We start from the raw sequence: 24,561 nt of genomic DNA, 5'->3' as shown, positions 1-24,561 counted from the left end.
GTTGTCTGAATCAGGCGGTATGTATCAATGGAGTATTTTAGTTCACCTTCAGACTGGTTTGGATCTTTTACAGTTTGGAAGGGTTCATGCTAAGGGTTTTCTCACTTACAGTTTGAGGAGTTTGGGTTGAAGGCGTTCGGCAGCGTGGAGATGGTTGTTGAGGCGTCTTCAACTGCTTCCACTAGAGCAAGGTACTCGGGCTTGCGCCCCGTAGCCGGCCAGACAGGCCTGGGCCCGAATCCTGACAATTGGGAGAACGTAGTTGGCACCAGGATGGTATTTTACATCAACTCCGTTGTCTTCAGACGCATTTCCCAAGCCGGCAAACTTGTTTCAGATGGTCTCCATGGGATATCTCATAGACCTGGAGAACATTTGTCTCTGCCAATGAGCCCAGTAGTTTCCTTGGTTGCCATCCCTTTCCAACCTGTTGTTGTCTTTGTTGAGTTGTTTCTGGCCGTCTTGGGCAGGAGAAGCAAGCTCAATCCGGCCTCACACCATTCAGGAAGGTTGTGGGAGATCCCAGCGGAGCTTGCGCCGCCATAATGACTCGCAGCACTCCTTCCGCCGCCACTGTTCTGAGGGGTAAAGCTCGGTCTGCGGGTGGGGATCAAAGTTAAGGGTTCAGGGGAGGAGCAGAGATGGAGCTGCGTTTGGGGCTGATGCCAATCTTGCCCTGAGTGATCCTGCCGAGTCCGGTAGCAAGGGTGTTGAAGGCGCATGCGGGGCTACTGAAGTTGTTCTTAGAGGAGCAATGTTGGTGTTGAGGAGGCTTCAGAGGGGTGCAAGGAGGAGGCTCAGCAGTTCAGGTGCAGAGTTAAGTGTGATGACTTGGATGAGTCCTTCACTAAGATGTCTCAACGGGCTCGGAGCCTAAAGCTCTAGCTCCAACGGTTGGTTTGTATTTCTAGCGTCGGCAGAGAGAAGGGGCGTTCAAGTTCTCTGCTGAGCTAGTATTGGAAAAAGGATCTAACTATATGTACGGCAGAGGAGGAATATTTGAAAGGGTCTGTGACATGATTGTGAAGTCCGCGCAGCGCGGGCTTTACAGTCTCCCCTCCTATAAAAAAAAGGAAGGGAAGAAAAAGAGGGGATACGCGGGAAGGAAAGAAAAGGACAGGACAGAGCGGACAGGATGGGCAGGACAGGCAGGACAGGTGGAGCGGACGGGACGGGCAACGGGGCGGGACGGGACGGGTAATGGGGCAGGACAGGACAGGCGACAGGGCGGGGCAGATGGGACAGGACAGCGCCAGACGGCGGGGTGGGCAAGATGGGAGCTAATAGTGTTCAGCAGATGTATCAAATTCCAAATCTTCAAGCGGTTGGTAGTGTCGGGCAGCTTCATTGTATAATAGGGCTGTTTTGGTGTCAGAAGCTGGAGAGAGTGGTGAAATAACCTCATCTACCATCACCACCCCAAAAAGGGTGGCAATGTGCACACATTGCTATTACATAGGTCTTACCCGGTCTTACCACCAAGTATAACCTTGTGATACATTCATGTAACTGAGATTTAAACTTGTTTTTACTTGGTTAACTGATCCCATCCCTCCCTACTCATATTGCACATACATCCTGGAAGTGATTTTGGACAATCGTCCAAAATCACTACTGAGAACCCTGGCTCTACACTGGAATTATCCAAGTAAGAGAAGCTTTAGAGCATGGCAATAAGCACACATTGCCTTTCTTTTTGGGGTGGTGCTGAGTGTTTGAGGAAAGTAAGTGAGTTGTTTCAGGAAAGTAAGAGGTGTTTTTGAGGGAAGTAAGATACATATAAGAGTTGTGTTAGAGCAATGTTAGAGCGTGGCAATGTGCACTCATTGCCATACTTTTTGGGGTGGTGCATGGTTACAGTTGATACAGCAACCAGTTGAGGGGAAAGCTGGTCATATGGTTTTGGGGGTGATCTAGCCTTTGTTGGGAAGGTTTTGGAAGGGCCGGGAGGGGTGGTTTTGTGGGGGGGCGCGGTTATGCAGACAGTTGATGCAGGTGTGTGAAGTTTTAGGCAGTCTGCAAGGGCATGTTCAGGCAATTGGGCAGTCGCGCAGTTGCATAGGGAAGGTTTGAGCTTTTGGACAGTTTCAGCCATTGGTTTGGGCAGCCATGTAGTCAGAACGTTAGGCAGGGAAAGATTGGGCAGTTGGGCAAGTTCAGAAGTTTCTGTAAGGTCGGAAGGGTTCAGGCTGTGGTGTGGTTGCAACCTGGAAGGTTGGGGCGAGGTCAAACCCAAATTCAATGCAGCAGAAATGGTGTAGTGACCAGGCGAGCTTGTGGGGGTTGGCAAAGTTGGAGATGTGGCTGCAGATGAGGTTGAGGGCGCGGAGACAAGGGGACGTGGATGAGGATAGGTGATACATTATGAGGTGGCTGCTGCAGCCTCGGATAGTCGCAAGGGAGATGAGCAGGGCAAGTTAGGGGCGGGTGCAGAAGGCAGCGGAGAGAGTAAGCAGGTAGAGGGTGATGGTGAGTGCAATTAATGCAGGGTGTTGGCGGCATTTTTGACGACAATTTGGCCGTTGATAGCCTGGTTGAGTGTGGCGAGCAGTAGATCAGGCAAGTGTGAATCACGGCGAGTAGGCAAGGTGGTCAAAGGGTGATGTTTTCTTGGCCTCTTGTATTGCCAGGCGGACGCCAAAGCATCCGCTGTTGCCTTGGACAACATTGGTTCAAGACCTCAATCAGTCAAGTATTGGAATGAGCCGGACATGGGAGTAGCGCAGACAAGCCAGGACCTGGACGCAGAGTGACATATGGGCTGGGCTAGCGCGGTTCTAGTCATTAAGACTTGTACAAGTCCTTCCAGATGCCGGATGCGCATTTTGTAGTTGCTAGTTGATTTGTAGCCGCTGGTTGAGTGATTGAAGGGCTTGTAGAAGCAAGTTCTTTCTTCCCAGAGGGACCCCATTGACCCCTCTGAGGAAGAAAGGACTTGTGAGTTTTTCATCTTTTTTCAGGCAGAGCAAGGCAGGAGCGGGTGGGAACGGGCGGGACGGTTGGTCTGGAAGGTTGAGGTTGGGGAGTTTTAGGGGCCCAGATAGGTTCAGGTCAATATGGATGGCCTTGAGGGCAGGGCAAGGGCAGGATATAGGAGGATTATTGGGCAGGCGGGCGGACGGATGGAAGAATAAATGTACGGGCAATATTTTGAGTCGCTGAGCAATCAGTAGTTGCTTGGCCACAGAAGCGGAAGCAGAGGCGGAAGGAGAAAAAAAATGCTGATTGATTTGACTGGAGTAGAAAAAAAAAGTGTAAGGACTCAGATGAGTCCTTCACTAAGATGTCTCAACGGGCACAGGGAGCGGGCTTGGAGCCTAAAGTCCTAGCTCCAACGGTTGGTTTGTATTTCGAGTGTTGGCAGAGAGAAGGGGCGTCCAAGCTCTCTGCCAAGCTAGTATTGGAAAAAGGATCTAACTATATGTATGGAAGAGGAGGAATATGTGAAAGGGTCTGTGACATGATTGTGAAGTCTGCGCAGTGCGGGCTTTACAGTAAGTGAGGGAGGGGCGCATTGAGACAGACAGCCCTTTGGACGGGTGGCCCAAGACCTCCCAAACTGTCATCCCGCCTCCCAACAAGTATGTACAGTTTGGGCGGCGAGTAGAGCGGCTTGGAAAGCACCAAGAGAAGAAGCCTCAGCACCTCCACCTTTGCCGCGTTGTGAACCTGCAAATGGTCTAGTGGCATCTACAAAGAGACAATCCCCCCCGTTGGCGTGGGGGGTCAAGAAGAAGGTGAAGGATGATGTTTGTCCGTAGCAGAAGCTGAGCGAGGCCATCTGCAGGCTGAAAACCCAAACGATCTCAGAGAAAACCACCTTCAGCCATCCAACTGACTGTTTACCCCAAAAAAGAAGATAAGAAGGCCCCTGTCAATCAATCACAGCAACAGAGAAATTTAAGAGAAGGGTAGGGACTTAGCAAAATCCAGGTGTTTGCCGGTGAGTTAAAGCAGCTTGATTGTGGTTCTGATCTGGGTTAGGGGCGGGAATGGTGCAATTGCCCGGCGGCAGAAGAGGCATTGGGGAGCTTGAGAACGGAGGGCCGGGGGCAAGGCTGATGGTGACAAGCGGTGTGGGGTGCTTGTGGAAGGGACTTTAAAAGGGCAAGAGTGTTGTTGAATTTGTATTTTCCCTGTGGAGGGGAAGAGTCAGAGCAGGGGGTGGTTGCTGGTTGTTCATGAGTCTTCCACCGTGGATTGTTGCACGCCACTCCGCGTGCTCAGGTAGACTTGTCCGTGCGGTCAGGATGCTCAGAGGATGTGTCAAGCTTTGGACCACATCACCTTTAACATGGTGATACTCTTTAGTTAGTGGCTGGTAGGTAGGGCCTTCAGTAGTACATAGATACATGTAGCGCAAGGTGGTTCTGATTGCAGCAATGTCATACTGGTTGCCAAGGTTACCAAAAAGCTGTACATCTGTATTTGTGGTAGGTGGAGCGGTTGACCTTGAAACAAAAGTGGTTGTGATGGCCGCGGAGTGGCTTCTGAAGTTTTGTATGTATACAATGCTCAGGCCTCTCAAGCTGGCAGGGGTGGTGACCATGAGCTTATAAAGGAGGAGGTGGTGTGGTCCAATAAATCCCCAGGCAATTGGAGATGCTGTAATTCCAGCTATCCATTGTCCTCAACCCCCTCCGCTGTTGCACTTGCACCTTCTGAGGGGCAAAGAGTGGGCCCCCCACGGTTATGCAGCCTTTTCTGCGGGCCGGGGGCCTCCATGTCCATCACTTTTGACCCGTGCGCTTGACGCGGGCTGGGTGTTGAGCCTGGGGGCACGGCTTTGCCGCTGTTGGAAGGCTGGGTTGAGAACTTGCTTGTGTCTTTTGTGTGATGGGGAAACCCAGAAATTTTTTTTGAGATTTTGTTAATGGGGAAACCCATGATTTGTTTTTCTTAATTTTGTGTAATTGTAAGGGGAAACCCTTGATCTCAATTTTTTTAAGTTTGGCAAAACTGTGTCTTTAATAAACTTGGATATCTACTACTGCGCACCCCATATAACTCATGTTCTGATGCCACAACATTGCTAAAAATTTAAGGTCATGGAGAAGATGCATTGTAAGAGTCAAAGCTCTTCACTGGGCTAGGCGCTGGCACTCAGAGGAGACAAGAGTCTCAAGGGGTTCTGATGCCAACGTTGGGGTCTTTATTGCATCTAGCTCAGGGAGACAAGTCAGTTGGGGCCGGGTGTCTCCTGTGTACAACTGAGGAGAGGAAAAGAAGAAAGATAGAGAAAAGGAACATACCTAGCTCAGGGAGACAAGTCAGTTGGGGCCGGGTGTCTGCTGAGCTAGGAGAGGGAGAAAGGACAAGCTATGTAGACCAAATTAAGTCTTGTGAAAGGTGTTGTGAAACCCGCAAGGCGGGGGTTTTACAGTCTCCCCTCCTATAAAAGAAAAGAAGTATAACTAGTAGACTGAGTAAGTTGATAGGTACTTGAGGTTGCCAATGGTCTACTGGAAGAGTTTGTGGAGAAGCAGGTTAAAGTTGTCAATGTTGAGAATTTTTGGAGTGTAACAAGGAGAGAAGGGAGGAGGAAATAGAGTGAGAGTTTATGAGGGATGGAAATGGCAGGATTGTGGTAGGAGGATGGAAGAAATGGAAGGGTGGGAGAAAATCTTGATGTGTCGGCATGGTTCTCAATAGGGGAAACTTTTGTGGAATGAAGCAGTGTTGGGGGAAGTCAAAGTTTCTTCTTCTTCTTCTTCTTATTTTTCTTTGAGGAGTTTGAAGTGCTGGTAGATGGGGCAGCTGGTAAATCAGCAACGCTAGAGGGGGACGGGTTCATCACAGCTTCTGCGTCGCGCAATTCGTCTGCTTTGTATCCTGCAAGGAGTTTGAGGTATTTATTGATGTTGTTGTAGTAATGCTGGGTCGAGGGGGAGAAGTCTGGGGCAAGTTAGGAGTCAAGCGGAATGTCTTTGTTGTTGAGGACTGTGATGGATCCTATTGCAACTGTCTCATAACATTCAGGTTGGGCGGGTGGCAGCGCAGTGAGGTGGGTAAGGCAGTTGGGACGGGCAGGGCACCGTAAGCTGTAAAGTCTTTCTTGCTCGTCGTTAAACGCGTCAAGAGCTTCATTGTGGGCCTTGCGGTATTCTTCATCAACAGAGCAGGAGTCTGCTGGGGCCGTGATGGTTGCGATAGCCAGGGTGGATGGAGAGGAGAGGGTGCTGAAGGCAGAGGGTGCGACCGAGTGTGTGCCGGAGGTCGCAGGAGCTGACGGAGAATGGTGCAAGTTGTGCGGGGAGCAGGAGGGCAAGTGAGGTGGAGAGGCCAGCGCGGGGCGGGAGGACATAGTTAGGCTGGACGGGCAGGGTGGTTGGGCTTGTGCATGCCTGGGGGTAAATCCGGAAGCTGGGAGGATCTCTGGCGGTGAAGAACCAGGGACTTCATTGAGGGGTTCGCGGGGTGCGGGGAGGCTGGGCTGGCCTTTCTCGATGGGGGCTGGGTTGGCAAGGGGATGGAGGGGAGGCAAGGGCGCGGGCGAGCTGATCAAGGCTCCTGCGCTCGCGAGGGGTTGAGAGGGCTGGCCGGTCGGCGGAGAGGCTGGCGGAGTGGGAGGTGTTGGTGCTTGTGAGGGAAGAGGTGGGGGTTGTGTGAGGGAAGAGGCGGGGGCTGGCTGCTGAGCTCGTCGGTGGTCCGGTGGGAGCTCAGGCTGCTTGAGGGTTGGGCCAGGGAGGAGAGGGTGCGGTATTGGAGCGGGGCGATCGGCCAGATCGGTCGGCTGGGTGGTCTTGGTGGGCTCTACGCTGTGATTGGCGCCGGCGGGGTGCTTCCGGTCTGGTTGGGCAGCTGGCGCTTGGGATGTCGCGCGAGTGCCCGGGGGTGGTTTGAATGTGCAGGCAAGAATGGGCTTGGAGCTTCTGGCTGGAGGAGGAGTTGGGCTGCGGCGAGTGTGGTGTAGCGGTGGAGGTGAGGCTGGGCTGGACGTGGGGTCCAAAGGGCTTGAGGAGCGGGCGGAGTTTGGCGGCGGCAAGGTGGCTGAGCTGGGTGGAAAGGCGGAGGTCGGTGGGGAGGATGGCAAGGGCGTTGTGGTAGTCGAGTTGGGCGAGCCCAAGCCTGGGAAGATTGGTGCCGAGCGGCTTGTCCATGCTGCAGCGGCGTTCAACGGCCTGGGGGGAGGCGAAGAGGACGGGCTGGTCCGGCGGGGCTGGCCGTTTGCAAGGGGGGGTGGCAAGGGCCAGGACGCTGAGGAGGCCGGCGTGGAGGGTGCTGGCTGGGCCTCCGAGTGCGGGTGGATAAGCGTCAGGGTGGTGGCCCGTGGTCGAGGAGGAAGGGTTGGTTGGGGCTGCCACAATTCTGCCTGAGGGGAGCTTGAGGCGAGAGTTGTCACGGGGAGACTGGTGTTATCGCTGGCAAAGGTGGTGGGGCATGCTGCAGGGGAAGGTGACTTCTCTCCCGGACATCTTAGTCGTCCACATTGCCAGCCGGCTATCAAGGACCGCGCTGTCTCCTTGGATACAATAGGCTCAAGCCCTCGACCGGTCAAGTATCGGAACCTATCAACGTTAGGTGAGGCTGCTGGAGCGACTGGAACTTGGACGGGGTCTGCCTTCAACAAAAGGAACTGTACCACGGCCTCCAGGTGTTGGATCCTCTCTTCGTGCCTGTGAGTTGCCTGGGTGGCGAGCATTGTACCGGCACGTGGATTGCTTGGCGGTTGTTCCGGCCGGATGTTTGAGCAAACAAAAGGACAAGGGGCTGATGAGTGATCAGTTGTCAATCCCCCAGTCGTTCCGTCGAAGAAAAAGGAGGTGAGGGCAGTTTGTGAGTTCGTGTAGTTCGTGTAGTCCACACAACGGAGTAGTCAAGATCCCGTTGTCAGTCGAGCGGGTCTGTTTCAATCAAGTTCGGAGTGAGTTAAGAAAAAAAAATCCTTTGTTGGGATCAGAAAAAAAAAGTGTAAGAGTCAAAGCTCTTCACTGGGCTAGGCGCTGGCACTCAGAGGAGACAAGAGTCTCAAGGGGTTCTGATGCCAACGTTGGGGTCTTTATTGCATCTAGCTCAGGGAGACAAGTCAGTTGGGGCCAGGTGTCTCCTGTGTACAACTGAGGAGAGGAAAAGAAGAAAGATAGAGAAAAGGAACATACCTAGCTCAGGGAGACAAGTCAGTTGGGGCCGGGTGTCTGCTGAGCTAGGAGAGGGAGAAAGGACAAGCTATGTAGACCAAATTGAGTCTTGTGAAAGGTGTTGTGAAACCCGCGAGGCGGGGGTTTTACATGCATTCACTCATGTTTTTAGACTGCTGTGATATGTAAAAAAAAAGCTATTCAATTTGCCGGATTTTTGCCCTTAAGACTGCCGCACACCCCTTATATCTCATGGTTTTATGCCACCCCATTGCTGAAAATTTCAGGACACAGAGATTATACAGATTTTAAATATTCCTGAAATTTTTAGCTTGTTTGGAAATGTAACAAAAAAGTTATATAGTTAGCAGGAATTTTCCTACTAAGCCCACCGCACACTCCCTGAAAATCCTAAAATTTTCAGGGAATGTAGAATATTCACAATTGAAAGTGCCCTGAAATTTTTGTGCGGCTGGGGCATGTAACAAAAAAGTTATCCCCTTAGTATTTACCCCAGAAAAGCGGGTACAAATTAGTTAATCAATTGGAAATTGAGTTTTTTGCAATTTTGATTGCATGATGATTATGTTCATCATTTTAGATGAATTTTGGTATTATTTGCGTTGCGTAGAAATGAGTAGAAAAAAAACAAGTACGCACGCGGAAAAGGGGGTACGCAAAAACCGGGTACACACGCAGAAATACCTGGGTACGTTTATTAACCCCCTCAAAATAAAGCAATCTATTTTCAGTAGCTTCAATTCTTGTGACAGAAGGTCAACTACGCATATGCAATCTGTTGGGAGAAAAAGGAGTGCCAGGCACAGGAAACAAGAAAAGGTGACTGGGACATGATGGAATTCCAACAAGATGTAGTATTGCCATTGGGCAACATTTCATAAGAAAGAGGGCCTTCAAATCAAAAAATCAGGAATTGTGGGATAGAGATGGATGTTTCCAGAGGTGATTGTTGGATGTATGTAAAATGTTGGGTCTGTATGGGCATGATCAAAGGCTGATGTTCAATGGGAATAGAGACAAAGGTAGGCTGAGAGAAGAGACAACAAGCCTAAAGTCATTAATCACTAATGTCAGACCCCGTCAGATCAATGAAATTGGAATTTTTGTCCATAGGTTTGTCAGACCCTGTCAAATCAATTATCTTGGGCTTTTGATTTTCATTTTTGTCAGATCTTGTCAAATCAATCATCTTGGGCTTTCTATCTTCTTTTTGACCACTCTTCTGGTCAGCATGCTCATTCTTCATTCTGTTCTTGTTCTTGTTCTTCTCAATATCTGTCTTGATTTTGTTTCCTTGTTCTGTCTTGGCTGCAACTTCTTGAACAGTTGGTGTGATTTTTCCTTCTGATTCTAAGATTGCACGCGGTTTATATCTAAAAATAAACTGGGTTCACGGAAAACCATCAGGAGTTAGCTCAAAAAAATAAGATAAGAACAAAGGGGATGAGAAATGAATAATATTTAAAACCAACTTGTAGGAATGGTTTCGGGTCGGCATTCGTGGCACGCCACTCCGTCTCAGGATACAGTTGATTAACTTGTGGTTGACCCAAGCCAGCAGTGGTCGCAAGACAAGCTTTCTTGAAACATTCGGAAAAGTTCATCTGATTAGTAGTTTGAATTCCATCTTCGTTGGTAAAAGGTCTACTCTGTTCAAGGACGGCAACACATCGGGTAACATCGAACTGAATGGTACCAAGTGACATGATCACTTTCTTATCTTCACAAATATTATCATTATCATCCGAGTTTTGATGGTCATCTGGATCGACTAGATTAACCGGGGCAAACTGAAGCAATCGACATAAGCTTTGTCCAATGACAATTTTATCAATAGAATCAGGGAATGGATCTGATTTGTGGATGGTAGTGCTTCCTACGCCAATCCCATCTAAGTAGACGTCGATAACATAGTCGTCGTGTGCAAGTGATTGCAGATTATTGTTTTTTGCTGATTGAGGCTTATTGCTGTTGGTAGCTGCTTGATGGATGGATGAGTAGGTTGTTGGTTTGATGTGGAAGGAAATCTCGAACGGACTGGCGTCTTGGGATTCAATCGTCACGGTTTCTTGGATCGCCCCAGTTTTCGGGTCGGTACTTGTTTTGCGCTGGTATTCTTCGCAGGGAGTTGTCGTTCGTTGTGTGGAGTCAGCTGCTGGTCGGATGAGATTGATGGTGCACCATGAGCCGGAGGCAGCGTTGGTCGGCATTTCGAGAGCTGGTTTATCTCAAAATCGGTGGGCAATGTGCAAGTCAAACCCTACCCCCTCACGAATCCCCGCAGGGTACCCCGTGTCAGCGAGCGCGCCGAGAATCCTCCTCAGCGCGCCACGCCACGTTGCATTAAGCAAGACCTCATCTCAAGATGGTGGATTGGTCCTCTCATTGGCACCCATAGGCTGTGATACAGTTAGGTCGTAGGGGATCCCCCAGATTCAGATTATGCATTGACCAAGCCCGAGGGGTAAACAACAAAGAGTGTGTTCGGGCTTCTGGTTCCATCTATGTACTTTTCCCCAGGCCTCATCACCTTTTCTTCATTTTTATCAACTTCCATATTTGCTATGCTACCGTTTCGTTATTTCATAATCTTGACCTTACAAGCTACACCTCTGCTCAAATAAGTACGACTACTTTTTTTATACTGGAGTAGAGGCTTCCGTGACATGGCAATCATAATTCCCAACTGTGTGCTCTGAGAACTACATGGGGCAGTACATCCGAGTTTTCACGAAGAACGATGCTATCAGTGGAGATGCTTGGGGACAATTGCAGGCGAGCGACATGAACATACACCACAGTTAAAAGTAAAAACATGTGTCCATATGTACAGTGCATGGTATATATGTCATACGGGTTACCTTTCAGATTCATGAGGAATTCGTCAGCGGATGAGTCCACAGGAAAATCAAGCCGGCTTTTCCTCATCCCAACAAGTTCTCTTGGCCCGCGGCAATCAAGGCGGCAACCAGATCTGCCTCGATATACTAAATGTAACAGTAAGATGATGATGAGTTAAACATAGTGTGCGCTTTGAGAATGAGGAAGAGCATTCCCTTACTTTGGCAACCGACATGTTATCTCCGAGCCCTTTCCGCCGTCTTGTTTTGAGTGCGACATCGCGAGCACTGGAACGGACATACACGCAGACGGTTCGGGATGAGTGTCATTCGTCCTCTTCCGAGTTCGCGAAGACAGCATGTGGATAACTCACAGGGCTTGAGCAGATGCAGGTTCCAATGGCCGGAGAGTGATTGACTTGTCCGTGGGGTCTCCAGGAACAATCGACCAGTGATCAAATGTTTGCATACAAAAGCTTTGGCCTTGCGTGTGAGTTCGCAGATCGGTTTCAAACCCATTGGCATCGATAACTGGAATGTAGGCTTTGACAGTATACAGAGGGGAGCCTGGCTTGGGGATGTCTTGGGTGACATGTCCTAAATATTACGAGAAGCAACATAGTAGTATCATTAAAATCATGACGCCCACGCAAAGTGTTGACGGATATTTGTCTCTTACCTCTTCGACGGGCAAGAACAAGATAAACTGCAGGAACACAATCCGCCGGGGCTTGCACTTCGATGTAGTAAACTGGCTCCATCAATCTTGGGGTTGCCTGTAATTTAGTTCATAGCATCAGCAATTCATGCTTTTTTATTTCGAAAGAAACTTATTACTGATCGAACAAACCATCATGAAGGACGAGTAGCAAACCCGTCGCGCAGTTGGAATAATCTGACCGCCACCACGATAGATCGGTTCATCAGCCAGAGTAGCGTCCAGCAACTTAAATTTCACATTTCGAATTGCTATTCATCGAGACGTACGTGGGTCAGTCAAGACTCGTGGCAGCGGAGGGGTTAAGAGATTACGAACGTTCATCGCAAATGGGCCCTTCCCGGGTTGCCCACTGGAAACCCTGTTTGATGCTCTCCTTAACGCTAAACAAAAGCTTCTTGTCAACTTCGGTTGGCAGCGTGTCGTTGACCAAAATGTTGGTGCCGCCGCCATCGATCTCAGGGCCAAAAGCCCAAATGGATCGAGATGCTAGAAGATCCCATTGGTAGTTATTCATGAAGTGTTGACTCAGGGTTTTCGCAGGCATTCGGATGTTTATCTTCCCGGTTTCGATTTCCTCCGCGATCCCTTTCTCTAGAGGCTCGGCAATCATCGTGAGTTTGTTCCTTTACTTGCCCGTCAAAGATGTTAGCAGGAGTGTTTTTCAAAATCCTCACGTGACAAGGAAACTGGGCTACCCACTTTTTGTTCGGTGTTTCAGCATAACATTTAATGACCGAGGTATCCACAACAGTTTCACAAAACTTGACCACTGGGTCTGAAACCTTAATCTCGATTTCGGAGAAGATTTCTCTCAGATCAAACAAGCAGCAATCCAGATAAATTTCACCCGTTCCAATGATGACGTGTTCACCGGACTCTTCGACTTTGATTTCGACCAAGGGATAAGTTTTGTTCACTTTTCGTAATCCCTCCAACAACTTGGGAAGCTCGGATGGATTCAGAGGTTCGACCGCAATTTTGAGGACCGACTTGGTTAAGTGAGAAATTGGTTTGAAAATATGAAGATTCTCGCCTTCGCCTGGACCGCCTGGACGGGTATATGCGCTCTCAACAACGGTGGCCGTTTTTGTAATCGAATTATCAATGCCAGAGATCAGGCAAAGATTCCCCGCAGGCACACCACTTGTCTCCACAGAATATCTAAAAGAAACGTAAAGAATTAGTAACATTGAAACTGAGGTAAGAGATTTTCCAGAGAAAGATGTACCTAGATTCAAAGATAAAAACTCTTTCAATGAGAGCCTCCACCATGTCCTCCTCGTCATCTACAGAGTAGCCTTCACCTAAAACTTTGACCTTGACACCGGCACGAGCGACCCCACTAAGAACCCTACCAAATGACCTAAATTCATTGGCATCGTGAGTTGGATAAAGCTTCGTTATTTGGATTACCAAGGGCCCAGCAGGGTCAGCCTTTGCGATGTGTTGTGCAAGGGGTGAGTCGAGAGGTCCAGTGTAATTCGACTTTAACTTGGCAGCGGCCGACTCTTGGGGATTTGGAACATGTGATGCAATCATGTCAACCAAGCCAGTGGAAGGGCCGAAAAACTGCGAAAGTACGATTCTTAGAAGCGGTCGGACGTCGAGTTTGTACGCAGAGGGCTTGAGATAAATTCCGAGATCCGCCAGTGTCTCCTTCAGAGGGCCTTGTTCTGAGCCTAAAACCTAATGTAAAATCTTATTAGGAGCTGAATTGATTGTATTAGGGAGCTAGAGATTCATGCAGCCACGTACTTGTCCGTAAAGTTTGTAAAGTGGCTCCAAGATGAAATGGTCAAATGTCCGCTTGCACTCCCCACCCACATTACGCTTGACGAATTTCCGCTGCTCAGGAAGATACCAGACGTTGCCCCATAGACGTTTTGCAAAGGCGGTAATATCAAACAAATCCTTCTTGCTAGTGCAGAATGTATCACGATACATCTTTGCAAAGCTGGTAAGGTTGAAACACCATCCCATCTCCGTGGATGCAAATCCAACGTTGCCTAGCTCAGGCGAGACTCGATGAATAGGGTCTGGGTTGCAGCTTGAGATGACAGTATTGACTTCTTCAATTGTGTGTTTCAATTTGTAATAAGCATCAGCAGGAGGGAGCCGAAGTTCCAAAATCAGCCGATCAACCTTGTTCACAACGAGAACGATTGGAATTCCTTCCTGCACTAGATGTCTGATTATCTTGTCGGTGCTTACAAGGACCTGCATCACCGAAGAATGTCAACCTTCAATCAGTACTGGAGTTCTGTGATTGCTATCTAGTTAGAGCTTATGAAGCTTACACCTTCAACGGCATCAACTACAAGAATTGCCCCATCTACCAGACGTAAAGAGTTTGTAACTTCATCCAAAAAATTCACGTGTCCGGGAGTATCGATCATATTGACCAAAAATGATTTTTGTTTGGAGTTTTGAAGGACAAATGACATCGGCGAGGACTTGAGTGAGATTCCACGCTGTTGTTCAAGAATGTGAGTATCTGTGTAGAGCAACTAGGGACACGCCAAAGTAAGCCGCCATCAGCAGAAGGGTTTGACAGATAGAGTTGTGACTCATTTCTTACAGGTTTACTTGTATCCCATTCAAAATCATGTGTTTCATGGACGAGCATATCCAGTAGGGCTGTTTTGCCGTGGTGCAGATGGCCTACGACAGCAACGTTGCGGACAGATTCAGGATGGCTCATGAGATCAGCCATGAATCTTAATGTTTTGATGGCGAGAAGTTGAAGCATCATTAATGGGGGTGTTCGTCCTTTTTAAGTGTGAAAGTAAACTCAACTGCTTCGAGAACGTCGTTTCGGGTACGGCTTCGCCCTTTTCAACAATGGTAAATTTCCGAACTTTGATGGGGTTGATGATTGGCTCGGTAAGGGGCTGCGCATCTTCTTCCTCAACCATGGTTTCGACATCGGGGCCATACAGTTCTATCGAATGCCACAACACATCATACAAATCCAAGCTCAGTCTAGAAATAAAACTAGCACGGAGACACGAATTCGAACCGACCCGAAGCAAGAGGATAGTATTTCTTGTCGTCGTGTAGCACAACTGCATTACTTGAACCTACATCTAATGGTACAGATCATTTCAGAGAAGCTCGATCAGCTGCCAGCGACGAGATTGAACTAGACAGAAAGCAAGGAATATCAAAGTAGAAACACGAACGATCCACTTCCATGTCGTTGACATCTTCCGGCTCGGGCAAAGCTGCCAATGGCTCGACAGTGGGTGAGTGCCTATCATTCTCATTGGATTCGCTACCTCGGTCGGATTCATCGGAAAGGTCTCTAAACACCAAGAATACTTTAGTATTAACAAACCCCCCGATCAAATTTCTGGTCCAATACTCACCCAATGAAGTTCCCCCATTCATCTTGGCGCGTCGAAACAGTCGGCCAAAATCGAACGATCGAAGAGATACATAGCGACGTCAACTCATAGAACTACGAACTAGGCCTTTTCGAGAATGCTTACCGTATTGGTCCTACATCAATGAGCCGATCGAGGGAAGTTAAGTCAGACTGCATAGCTTTGGAGGGAAACATTATAATTTGATTGGTAGGATCGATCGCAACCTGAGATAGCTGACCATAGTTTCACAACAGCCGAGAATTCCAAGGTACTCTGTTGGGATAAAAGTGTGTATGTAGTGGATCGATGCTTGATATTCAATTTATTCGGTCCGCGAGGGAACTGGAAAGTCGATTGCGTTGGCCGTGAACTGATATGTCGGGTGGGTGTCGATCCGTCACTGACCTTGAGGGAAAACGCGATCAGCACCCCTTGGATGTCACCCGCCATGTCACCGACGCCACCTGAACTCCGCCACCTGTGACTTTTGCTGCATATGCATATAGCATTCGGTCTTTTTGAATTCATTCACGCCTCTCCAATTGATCGGACTCCGCAAGGGATGGATGTAGAAAATCTGAAAAGTAAAGCGGAAGGTTCAAGAAAAATAGAAAACTGCTTGATCCTGAGGCCCTCTCTGGCAAGTGACTGTTGCACAGTCCCGGGTTTGATTTATAATCAGGAAATTTTATTTGGAAATAGGATTTTCAGGCCCAGACAACTCAGATTCTGTGGGTTTAGCAGACATGGCCAAGCCTTCAAACTAATCAGCTTAATTCCAAACAAATCTTTCTTGACAAGCCTCTATAATCTTCTGAAAAACTTCTCCCACCTCAAGCTTGATTCTTACCATAGTGCATACCAGTTCTCCAATTGGACTCTGTATATCTATCTGCCGTATATATTTGCCATGAATTTACTCAACTGAAGGATTTAGTTTTTGAAAGCTTGCTTACATCTTTTTTGTGGAAAATAAAATCATATCTGCTGGATTGATGGAGGATTGGTGGAACATGTGGCTCAGATTTATATCAAGAGTGGAGGACTTCCCGTCACTTTTGAACAGATCTGGAATTTCAGATTTCGCAGGGAAATCTGGAATCTGGAACTCTGGATCACTTCGGGGATCTTCGGGGACCCAGATTTCCCTGCGAAATTTGATATCTGGTGGCTCAGATCTGACTTTCCAGATCGACGGGAAGTCCTCCAGTTGAAATCAGGATACTGCATGCATCACCTCTATCATATCTCAAGCCTTTTGGAGATTCTGTACTTCTTATTTTTTGCCTATTGTATAACTCCCTTGGTGAAAGGCTGCAATGGTGACCGGGAAAGTTGCGGACCTCTCAATATCTTGCAAAACGGCTTTGAATCAACCATTATTAAAATTCTACATCCTTGTTCATTTCGCATTTGTACGTAAATATGATAAATCTCACATTGCCTTGAGAGGTAAATACATCTTTATTAATTTTTGGTTCTGATAAATATGCTTAACGAAAACTGTTATAAATAACTTTGAGGAAAATTAAAATCTTGGTTGGTTTTGTGGGAGACAAAGCGTAAATTTTAATATAATATACTTCACATAAGATCTCTTATAAAATGCCCTTCAAGGACGATGAGCTGATTAAAAACACCATTATACAGGAAATGAATTCCATTGTGACATGGAGAGAAATTGAGGATGAACCTCCCAATCACGACAAATGAAAGAATCGCCACAGCGGAGGCGGTGTCGCGGAAAATCTCAGCATCATTACAATTATTCATACCTTTATATAGTGTCATTATTTGAAGTATTGTGCAAATTGAAAAGAAAAAAATAGATCTGCCCGTCAACAGCTGAAAGAGACATCAGTACCGAACAGGCTTGATAAAACCGGGCGCCGTCGCGCAAGGCAAGATAGTTATTAGGTCGACGGGGGCGTTGTAGTGCATTGGGCGGCGGGCCTTGGGGTGGGAGGGGGAAGGCAGATTTTGTAGCTGAATCAACAAAATAAATTGAACAAATGAAATTCAGCTGCGGCCCCATGTATCGAGGATCCACGGCGGCGTATCGAGGAGCCACAAGGGGTACAAGTATAGGTTCACAAAACGCGGGAATATCTCTTGAGCTGCATGGAGATTGATCTCAGCAAATTCTTTAGTATTCTGAAATTTGAAGAAACTGTTGAGATGTGCTGGAGGGATCATTCCGTTGTTGAATAGGCATTCGACGGTTCTGAACACCAACTGCTGGAGGTAAAGGCGCTCCACACCTTCAACTGTCCCAACGGAAAAGGAGAAAAGTTTCCGCGCCTGTTCAATTGGCAAGATTTTGTGCAACAGATCATTTAAACTTTTGAGCCATTCCGATGTGACCTTATCCATAACCTCATGCAGAACATCCCCTGTCAGTCTTCCTGGTTCAGGAGAAGTCCCTACAAGAAAATCATATGGTCTGGCGTCCCCTGTGTCTTTCGTGTTTGTTGGCTTCGTGGAACTCGTACCCTGGGATTCGGGAGGCTCAGTTAATCTAGAAGAAGGTCGCAATTGGTCGGAAATCTCAATTTTTCAAACTCAAGGGTTACAACAGACATTAATCGGAATAGAACACGAACTTTATTTCTTCGAATATTCGTTCGAGTCTGGCCAACTCTCTTGTAGGACCGTGTGAAGTTTCGTGTGCCGGCAGGTGAGGTTCAAGCACCAACACCTTCTCATTGAAATTGAACAGCCAATCTCGCCTGCAAAGTCCTATTAGGCGCAAAATCTTGGCTAGTTCTCCAAGGTCTTCCTGCAACGTCTGGTTCTTGCGCTTTCGCATTTTTTGCCGCCCACTCGGGCGCGCCATGCTGATGGTGTGAGCATTTTTCTCAAGATGCTTCCTGAGAATTGATAAGTGTTCGCCCAAAAGGTTAAATTCAGCATCGATTGCTTCTTGGACTGGTATTTATTCAAGTATTTCTAGTATCAGTTCAGAAATTTGTGCAAATGTTGAAATGATAGGGATGCTCTACACATACTGTGTTTCCATTCCGGAGAGACCGCGACCCCTAACTCTGACAGATTTTAATCACAGCCGATCAATTTCTTTCAATTCTTGAGCTTAGGTTACTACGCGGTGAGACATGTTACTGACGTTTTTGGGCAGCTGGAAGCGCGCCTGGTTGGGGTGAAGATCCAAGAACGCCTGACAAATTATTTCCAGAACTCGAAGGGTGTTGAATATCCATAGCAGCTAGACGGGAATCTATGAAGAAAGTGGTTTCCGTATTTCAAGCGACAATGTCGGTGAACCCAATCGATTGTATATTTCGAATGTATCATGTAGGAAAAGAGGACACGGAGGAGACTACCTTCTAATACTTGATCTGCTTCATAGCTGATTTGCAATGCCGGGGTGGGCTGGGCTATGTCGTGAGCCGATTGAAAGCAGAAGAAAAGGAGTGCTGTTAGTCGTTGACGCTTCGAAAACATGTCTTCTATCGACGAGGAGGCAAAGAAAGTGTGTGGTCAACCCGTTGGATCCCAATGCCAGATCAGTTGTGCCCCCTCTTCCATGATCCAAGGAACAGCTGTCTGAGTCTGTAGCCGGGCTACCGACAGGCTAAGCCGGGGTTTCTCCCTCGTTCATCTGAGCTCTTCTTCGGCAGAAATCTACAGGCTTTCCTCAGTTTCATCATCTTGTGCGTACATAAATATCCGGCCCATTAGGGTCTCTTTATATTGGAGAGCCCCGCTTCAGGTCCCAGTCTGTGTCCAGTATGTGTCACCTTGTTCGGGGCCGAACTTCTGACTTGTAGTAAGTCCCCTAGTCAAACAAAGCCTCTCATCCAAATCAAGTGTGAGAGGCCCGGAGGAGCAGCCCCGGCGAGGGTCTCTGTCTCATCAACAGGCTTTGTTGCCACGACGGATGGCCTGGACCTGCTTGGACCGACACCAGTGGTTTGTCACAACGAATTTGACTCCGATTTGGTTTTTGACATCGTGTTTCACCATAGGATCCCGGTTGGACCTCCCCACCTGGCCTCCGTCCAATTTTTTCAACATACTGAGACATTTGTCATAGCTCCGGGACATAGCCTTCAAGCTCCCACTCCGGAAGGGCTGGATTGACGGCACTCTCGCCAGCGGTTTTGCCGGTCAACAAGGCTGCACAGTCTCGTCGGCCCGGAGGGATTTTCTTCCGTCAGCAAGGTCATACAACCTCCTGCCGGCCGACCAGGCGGTACAACCTCATGATCCTGGATGGATGTATTCTTCCGGCTCAGCAAAGCTGCTTAGTCTTGACGAGCAGGAGTGATTCCTCCAGGTCATTGAGTTTTGTGGAGAACTGCCTCCCGTCCGGGTCGCACCGGGAGCGACTGGTGCCGGTCAGCGCGCCTACTTATCTTGCGCGGTAAGATGTAAAACTTTCCTTAGGAGGATCGCCCCTTGCGCCTCCGATTGGAGGATAAAAATGTGCTGGCCAACTTTTGAGTATTTATGTATGTGATACTTTTGTTTTGGTGCTTCCAGTGTGGCCGTGTCCGGGACGCCCGGAGACCGGCTGCAGGCTCCTCGAACGCTCGCCCTTCCGACGGGCTTGCAGGGCCTTTCCGGGGTCGTGAGCACCCTTGCCCATCGACCGGGCTTGGCACCCTCCATAACCGTTGGGTATGCGGTGTTGCCATTGTGACTGATGTACATGAGCAGAAAAAAAAATATACAAATTTGAAGCTTGAGATCATTTTCCCCGGCAGACAAGTGGATTAGGGAAACCAGAAGGTATCAAGATGGCGTGAAAAGGAGACGGAAGGCGTGGCGGAGGGGGTACATGGGTCAGATGATGGTGTGTTCGTTAGAGTTGACCCGGTGTGGAATCCCGGCGTGGGGGGCATGGATCGGGCCGATTTTGATGTTCGAGAACTTGACGGAAGCGTGGGGATGATGTTTCTGAATGAAGGGTTGAGTGCGGGCAGATCCGGGGCAGATTTGCTGGTTGATTCTGCGGAGGCTGGGCTTGCGGGTGGCGGGGATTTTCTGAATGGAGCCGAGGGAGTCGGAGGGCTCGTCGGCGGTCCAGAGGCCCATGACGAGCACCATGCCCTGGTCGAGCGCGCGGCCCATGGCCTCGATCCCGCCGGTCTTCGCGAACGCACGGCCGGTGCGGGAGGCGTTGGGCCGACAGAACTGGTCGGTGATCGAGGAGGCCTGGTGGCCATCGGCGAGCTGGACGACGCGATGGGGGATGCGCACGCCGTGCTGGATGTAGAACTGGCGGATCTCGACGAGCTCGCCCTGGGCGGTTCCGGTGGCGGTGAGGAACTGGCTGACGACGGTGAACGTGTGGCGGGTGTCGATGGTCTTGTTCGGGCCGTAGAAGCCGTCCCCGGCGGCCGTCTGCGACGCGAAGCCGCATCCCGAATGGTCGCAGAGGCCGCCCCCCGCCGTGCAGCCCGCACCCTCACAGGTGGCCATGCTGGGGAACACGCACGGATGGGCCCCGTATGCTTGGACGATCCCGTTCCCTTCCCAGAGATCCAGCTCGGGACAGCACGCCCCCATGCTCTTGAACACTGGCTGCTGGCCCGGCTCGCCAGAAGCCTCGACATTGGCCTGGAATGGTTTCCAAGAATGGGCGTCAGCCATACGGTCGGTGGGAGAAAATGTGATGGGGAGAAGCGCCTACATACCAGTCCGTTGATAAACCGCAGAGCGGTCGGGCATTGGGCATCGCAATAGCCCGTTCCATACATTGCGCCGGCCTTGTTGGTCGCAGACAGTCCTCCGTCGGCTTTCATCGAGGTGAAGTAGAGGGCCGCGTCGACGCCGCAGGGGAGCTGGGAGGCATCGACGTCGAAGGAGAACTGCTGGTTTTTGAGGTAGAAGGAGTGGTAGTGTTTCTCGTCGGCCAAGAGATAGACGCGCGACGCGGTGAGTTTGCCGTGGGTGAACAGTCTGAGCTTGAGGGCATGACCCTCGGTGGTGATTCCGTGGACGGCCTTGTACTTGACGCCGCCGAGAGAGCACTGCTCTGCGCACTGCTCGCCGTTCGCACAGTACGTCGCATTCCACGCCCGCTCGTCCTCCGCCATGCAGCTCTCGGTCCCATGGAGCATCCGGAGCGGGCGGCTGTCGGCGTCCAGCGTGATGCTCAGTCGCTTATCGGCACACGCGCCGTCGCTCGTGCAGGTCTGGATCTTGAGGGAGGGGTGCGACTCTTGCAGGAGGTGGATGCCCACCTGTTGCGCCACGAAAGCTCTCTGCGATTGGGCGAGCAAGAGACACCACAGACTCGTCTTCATCGTGTTTCCTTTCTGGCGTTTAGAGTGGAGCCGCGGATAGTCGTCAGTCCGCCAGGTGGACACTCGTTGAGCGGCAAGCAATAACCCAATGGCAGGAAGAGGACCGAAGCCGCCTTTGGCCGGGTCTATTTGTATGATGTCGGCGCGGGAGCAGTCCTGTGTGTGATCGCCGGCGACCGGCAGATCCTTGCCGCTCCTCCAGATCAAGCTTATCTCGACAGCGCATGCATCGTTGCATCGTGTGAGCCACACTAAGAACGCGATGATGACTGATGTGCTGGCTACAGACGCGGGCGCCGGTGGAGCTCCAGTCTACCCGTCGCTCTCCTCTAAGATGGTGGCCCAACACTTCCAAATATGTAGACGGCGTTGATCCCGTGCGAATCCTGCAGGAGCCACTCAGCTGCCAAACATGATCCCCCAGGGCCATGTGTGTGTCCTTCGTCGAGGAGGTCTGTAACTGTGATTTGTGTTCCGGGGCCGGCGGAGACATCCGCTCCAGAAGCTGGCTCCGTGGGTGGGTCGCCACTCGGCTGTTTCCCATCCTTGTGTGGTGCGACCACGTCCACGCCCAGCAGCATCCCTAGAATCTACCCGGTCGCTAGCAGTGGTTGTTGGCTGGAAAGTATAAAATTGTTAATTTTTGTGTGAGTGTGAGGCTGAAGATATATTCATGGCTTGCATGGCATATTGAAGAATTGCTCCTGCTACACACACACCCACAACCCTCCCTCCCCCTCCCTCCACCCCCACCCACCAGCAGCGACACCCAGTTCCTACCTATTTATATCTCGCAATATGGCGTCCAAGGCTGTCTACCTCCTCGGCGGGCCCAGCAAGGTGAGCGTCTTCCCGCCGCCGGCCAGCAGGCTCAGTTGGCTGACCCCGCCCGACTCGCCAGGGCACCCGCATGCGTCCCCTGACGCTCGACATCCCCAAGCCGCTCTTCCCGCTCGCCGGCCGAGCCATCATCTGGCATGGCATCCAGGCCCTCTCCAAGATCCCCGACCTCAAGGAGGTCCTCCTCATCGGCTTCTACGAGGACTCCGTGCTCGCGCCGTTCATCAAGCAGGCCAGCAGGGACTTCCCCTCCCTCCAGATCAAGTCCGTCCCACCCCCCGCTCTTCTTCTTCTGCCGGGCGTGTGCCGCTGACAGCCGAGCGACCGCCCATCACAGATACATGCGCGAGTACGAGGCCCTGGGCACCGCCGGGGGGCTGTATCACTTCCGGGATGCGATCCTCAAGGGCTCGCCCGAGCAGATCTATGTGCTCCACTCCGACATAGCCTCCTCCTTCCCCTTCCTCGAGCTCAAGCACTTCCACGACAAGCATCGCGGCGTCGGCACCCTCATGGCCGTCCGGGTCTCCAAGGAACAGTCCACCAAGTTCGGATGCATCGTCACCAACCCTGAGACCGCCCAGGCCCTCCACTACGTCGAGAAACCGGAGGCCTTCATCTCCAACATCATCAACACCGGCGTCTACCTCTTCGACAAGTCCATCTTCGATGAGATCAAGGCCGCCATGGATCTCAAGGTCAAACAGACCGCGTGAGTCTTCTCTCTCTCTCTCTCTCTCTCTCGATATATCTCCTCAGATGGCTTACCCGACTCCCGTTCAAGCGACGACCCCCTATCTCGTCAAGACGATCAGTTGCGTCTCGAACAGGACGTCATCTCCCCCCTGGCCGACCGTGGGAAGCTATACGTCTACGAGACCAAGTCGCTGTGGAAGCAGATCAAGACGGCAGGGTAACACCGATCCCTCTAAGCCGTGTGTAGTGAGTGAGGACGAAGGCTGACACGATGCCCCCGCATGACAGCTCGGCATTGCCGGCGAATGCGCTTGTGTTGGAGTCGTACAAGTCGAACAACCCGGTCCTCCTCCGCCGCCGCTCGCCGACGATCATCGCCAAGACCCCGCCGCCGAACCTGCTCGGCCCGGAGATCGTGGAGCCGTGCTACATCGACGAGACGGCGGTCATCGACCCCTCGGCCAAGATCGGGCCCAACGTCTCCATCAGCGCCAACGTCCGCATCGGCTTCGGCGTCCGCGTCAAAGACTCCATCGTCCTCGACAACAGCCTCCTCGAAGTACGCCCCCCCCCCCCCCCTACACTACTCATCCTACTCTACCCTCCTGCTGATCATCGTCGGAACTCCGCACAGCAAAACAGCTGCGTCATGCACTCGATCCTCAGCGAGGATACCAAGATCGGCCCGTGGGCCCGCGTCGAAGGCTGCCCGAACACCAGCGACGCCAATCCGCTCAAATTCTCCATCTCAGTCTTGGGTAAGCACTCGTTCCCCTGCACAATAAATGCACACACACACACACAGACCGCTGATTTGGCCGCTCTCGCTTGGGAACCACAGCTAAAGACGTCGAGGTGAAGAGCGAGGTGCACGTCCGAAGCTGCATCGTCTTGCCCCACAAGACCTTGACCCGATCGTTCGCCAACGAGGTCTTGTTATGATCTCTCCTCTCCCACCGATGCTGCGAATCGATCCTCCGCATTGTAACCCTTCCTCTCTCTCTCACACACACAGCCAGTAGTAGTACCACTAATCTCAAGAGGGACAATTCTGAATTGATACACTGAATATAATCAAAATGGCTATGAAATCCAACAGTAATGCTCTTAGATTAACACTGGACAAACAACACTAGATGAGTATTAGAACAACGCCAAAATGATACCATGTGTGATGCGCTCCGGATTCTACACTTGCTCACGAGAGCTCTTCTTACACATCTCTTGATTCTTCGTCCTTAAGTGTGTGTTGATAATTGCCCTGAGGATCTGAGGTCCAAGTATGTCCAACCGAGCACGGGTTCCTTGCCTGCCGGGGAGCACGACCCAAAGTGTCTGGCAGGTTGCACTTGGTGCAACTTGGCGGGGCAGCGGACCTGCGGGGCTGCCTCTCACTGGGAGGCTTTGTTGGGCTCGGCTTGGGCTAAGGGAACGGTATGAGGGCATCTGGAGGTTTCAATCAGACAGGTCACGTCGGAGTTTTAGCGAGCAAACTACATCGAAAAGTGGTGGAATTTGCCTGTAATTTGTCAGCCCAGCAAGTCGCCAGCAGAACAGTTCCATCGAGAATGCTGACGTGTTACACTTAAAAGTAGTGACAAAGCAGCGTGGCTAAAACCTCAGACGTGGACCGTGCTGCCCAGGAAAACCAATGACAACTTATCGTAGATGACAGCCCAGTTCAGATACTGAGGCTGCTGCCTTGTTTTGCATCCATAAGGCCGG

The 24,561-nt window shown here is 50.5% G+C and overlaps 5 protein-coding genes across 5 annotated transcripts; 1 reads left to right on the top strand and 4 right to left on the bottom strand.

Moving 5' to 3' along the window:
• Positions 1–616: 616 nt before the first annotated feature.
• On the bottom strand, positions 617–7,642 carry PtA15_1A673 (uncharacterized protein; the record flags this gene model as incomplete). The annotated part of the gene is made up of 5 exons (XM_053165725.1): positions 617–772; positions 3,590–3,788; positions 6,231–6,510; positions 6,758–7,349; positions 7,472–7,642. 5 exons carry the CDS (start codon positions 7,640–7,642, stop codon positions 617–619), a joined length of 1,398 nt encoding a protein of 465 aa, XP_053016888.1.
• Positions 7,643–9,466: 1,824 nt separating this feature from the next.
• Positions 9,467–10,309, bottom strand: PtA15_1A672 (uncharacterized protein; the record flags this gene model as incomplete). Its single annotated transcript, XM_053165724.1, has 2 exons — positions 9,467–9,472; positions 9,572–10,309. 2 exons carry the CDS (start codon positions 10,307–10,309, stop codon positions 9,467–9,469), a joined length of 744 nt encoding a protein of 247 aa, XP_053016887.1.
• A 714-nt stretch (positions 10,310–11,023) lies between these two features.
• Positions 11,024–15,050, bottom strand: PtA15_1A671 (uncharacterized protein; the record flags this gene model as incomplete). The annotated part of the gene is made up of 15 exons (XM_053165723.1): positions 11,024–11,086; positions 11,161–11,227; positions 11,314–11,536; positions 11,619–11,715; positions 11,790–11,908; positions 11,976–12,283; positions 12,360–12,821; positions 12,889–13,346; positions 13,416–13,877; positions 13,958–14,167; positions 14,239–14,377; positions 14,457–14,601; positions 14,684–14,746; positions 14,843–14,962; positions 15,029–15,050. The coding sequence occupies 15 exons, from the start codon at positions 15,048–15,050 to the stop codon at positions 11,024–11,026; spliced, it is 2,958 nt and encodes a 985-aa protein (XP_053016886.1).
• A 4,784-nt stretch (positions 15,051–19,834) lies between these two features.
• PtA15_1A670 (uncharacterized protein) lies at positions 19,835–21,300 on the bottom strand (the record flags this gene model as incomplete). Its single annotated transcript, XM_053165722.1, has 2 exons — positions 19,835–20,611; positions 20,689–21,300. The coding sequence occupies 2 exons, from the start codon at positions 21,298–21,300 to the stop codon at positions 19,835–19,837; spliced, it is 1,389 nt and encodes a 462-aa protein (XP_053016885.1).
• A 798-nt stretch (positions 21,301–22,098) lies between these two features.
• PtA15_1A669 (uncharacterized protein) lies at positions 22,099–23,778 on the top strand (the record flags this gene model as incomplete). Its single annotated transcript, XM_053165720.1, has 7 exons — positions 22,099–22,140; positions 22,202–22,404; positions 22,478–22,852; positions 22,925–23,053; positions 23,125–23,395; positions 23,471–23,594; positions 23,678–23,778. The coding sequence occupies 7 exons, from the start codon at positions 22,099–22,101 to the stop codon at positions 23,776–23,778; spliced, it is 1,245 nt and encodes a 414-aa protein (XP_053016884.1).
• Between the last annotated feature and the right edge of the window lie 783 nt (positions 23,779–24,561).

This window comes from Puccinia triticina, chromosome 1A, assembly GCF_026914185.1.
Source record: "Puccinia triticina chromosome 1A, complete sequence".
In the NCBI taxonomy this organism is placed as follows: Eukaryota; Fungi; Basidiomycota; class Pucciniomycetes; order Pucciniales; family Pucciniaceae; genus Puccinia; species Puccinia triticina.
Note: the sequence above shows the minus strand (reverse complement) of the source record. Positions and strands in the feature narration are given on the sequence as shown.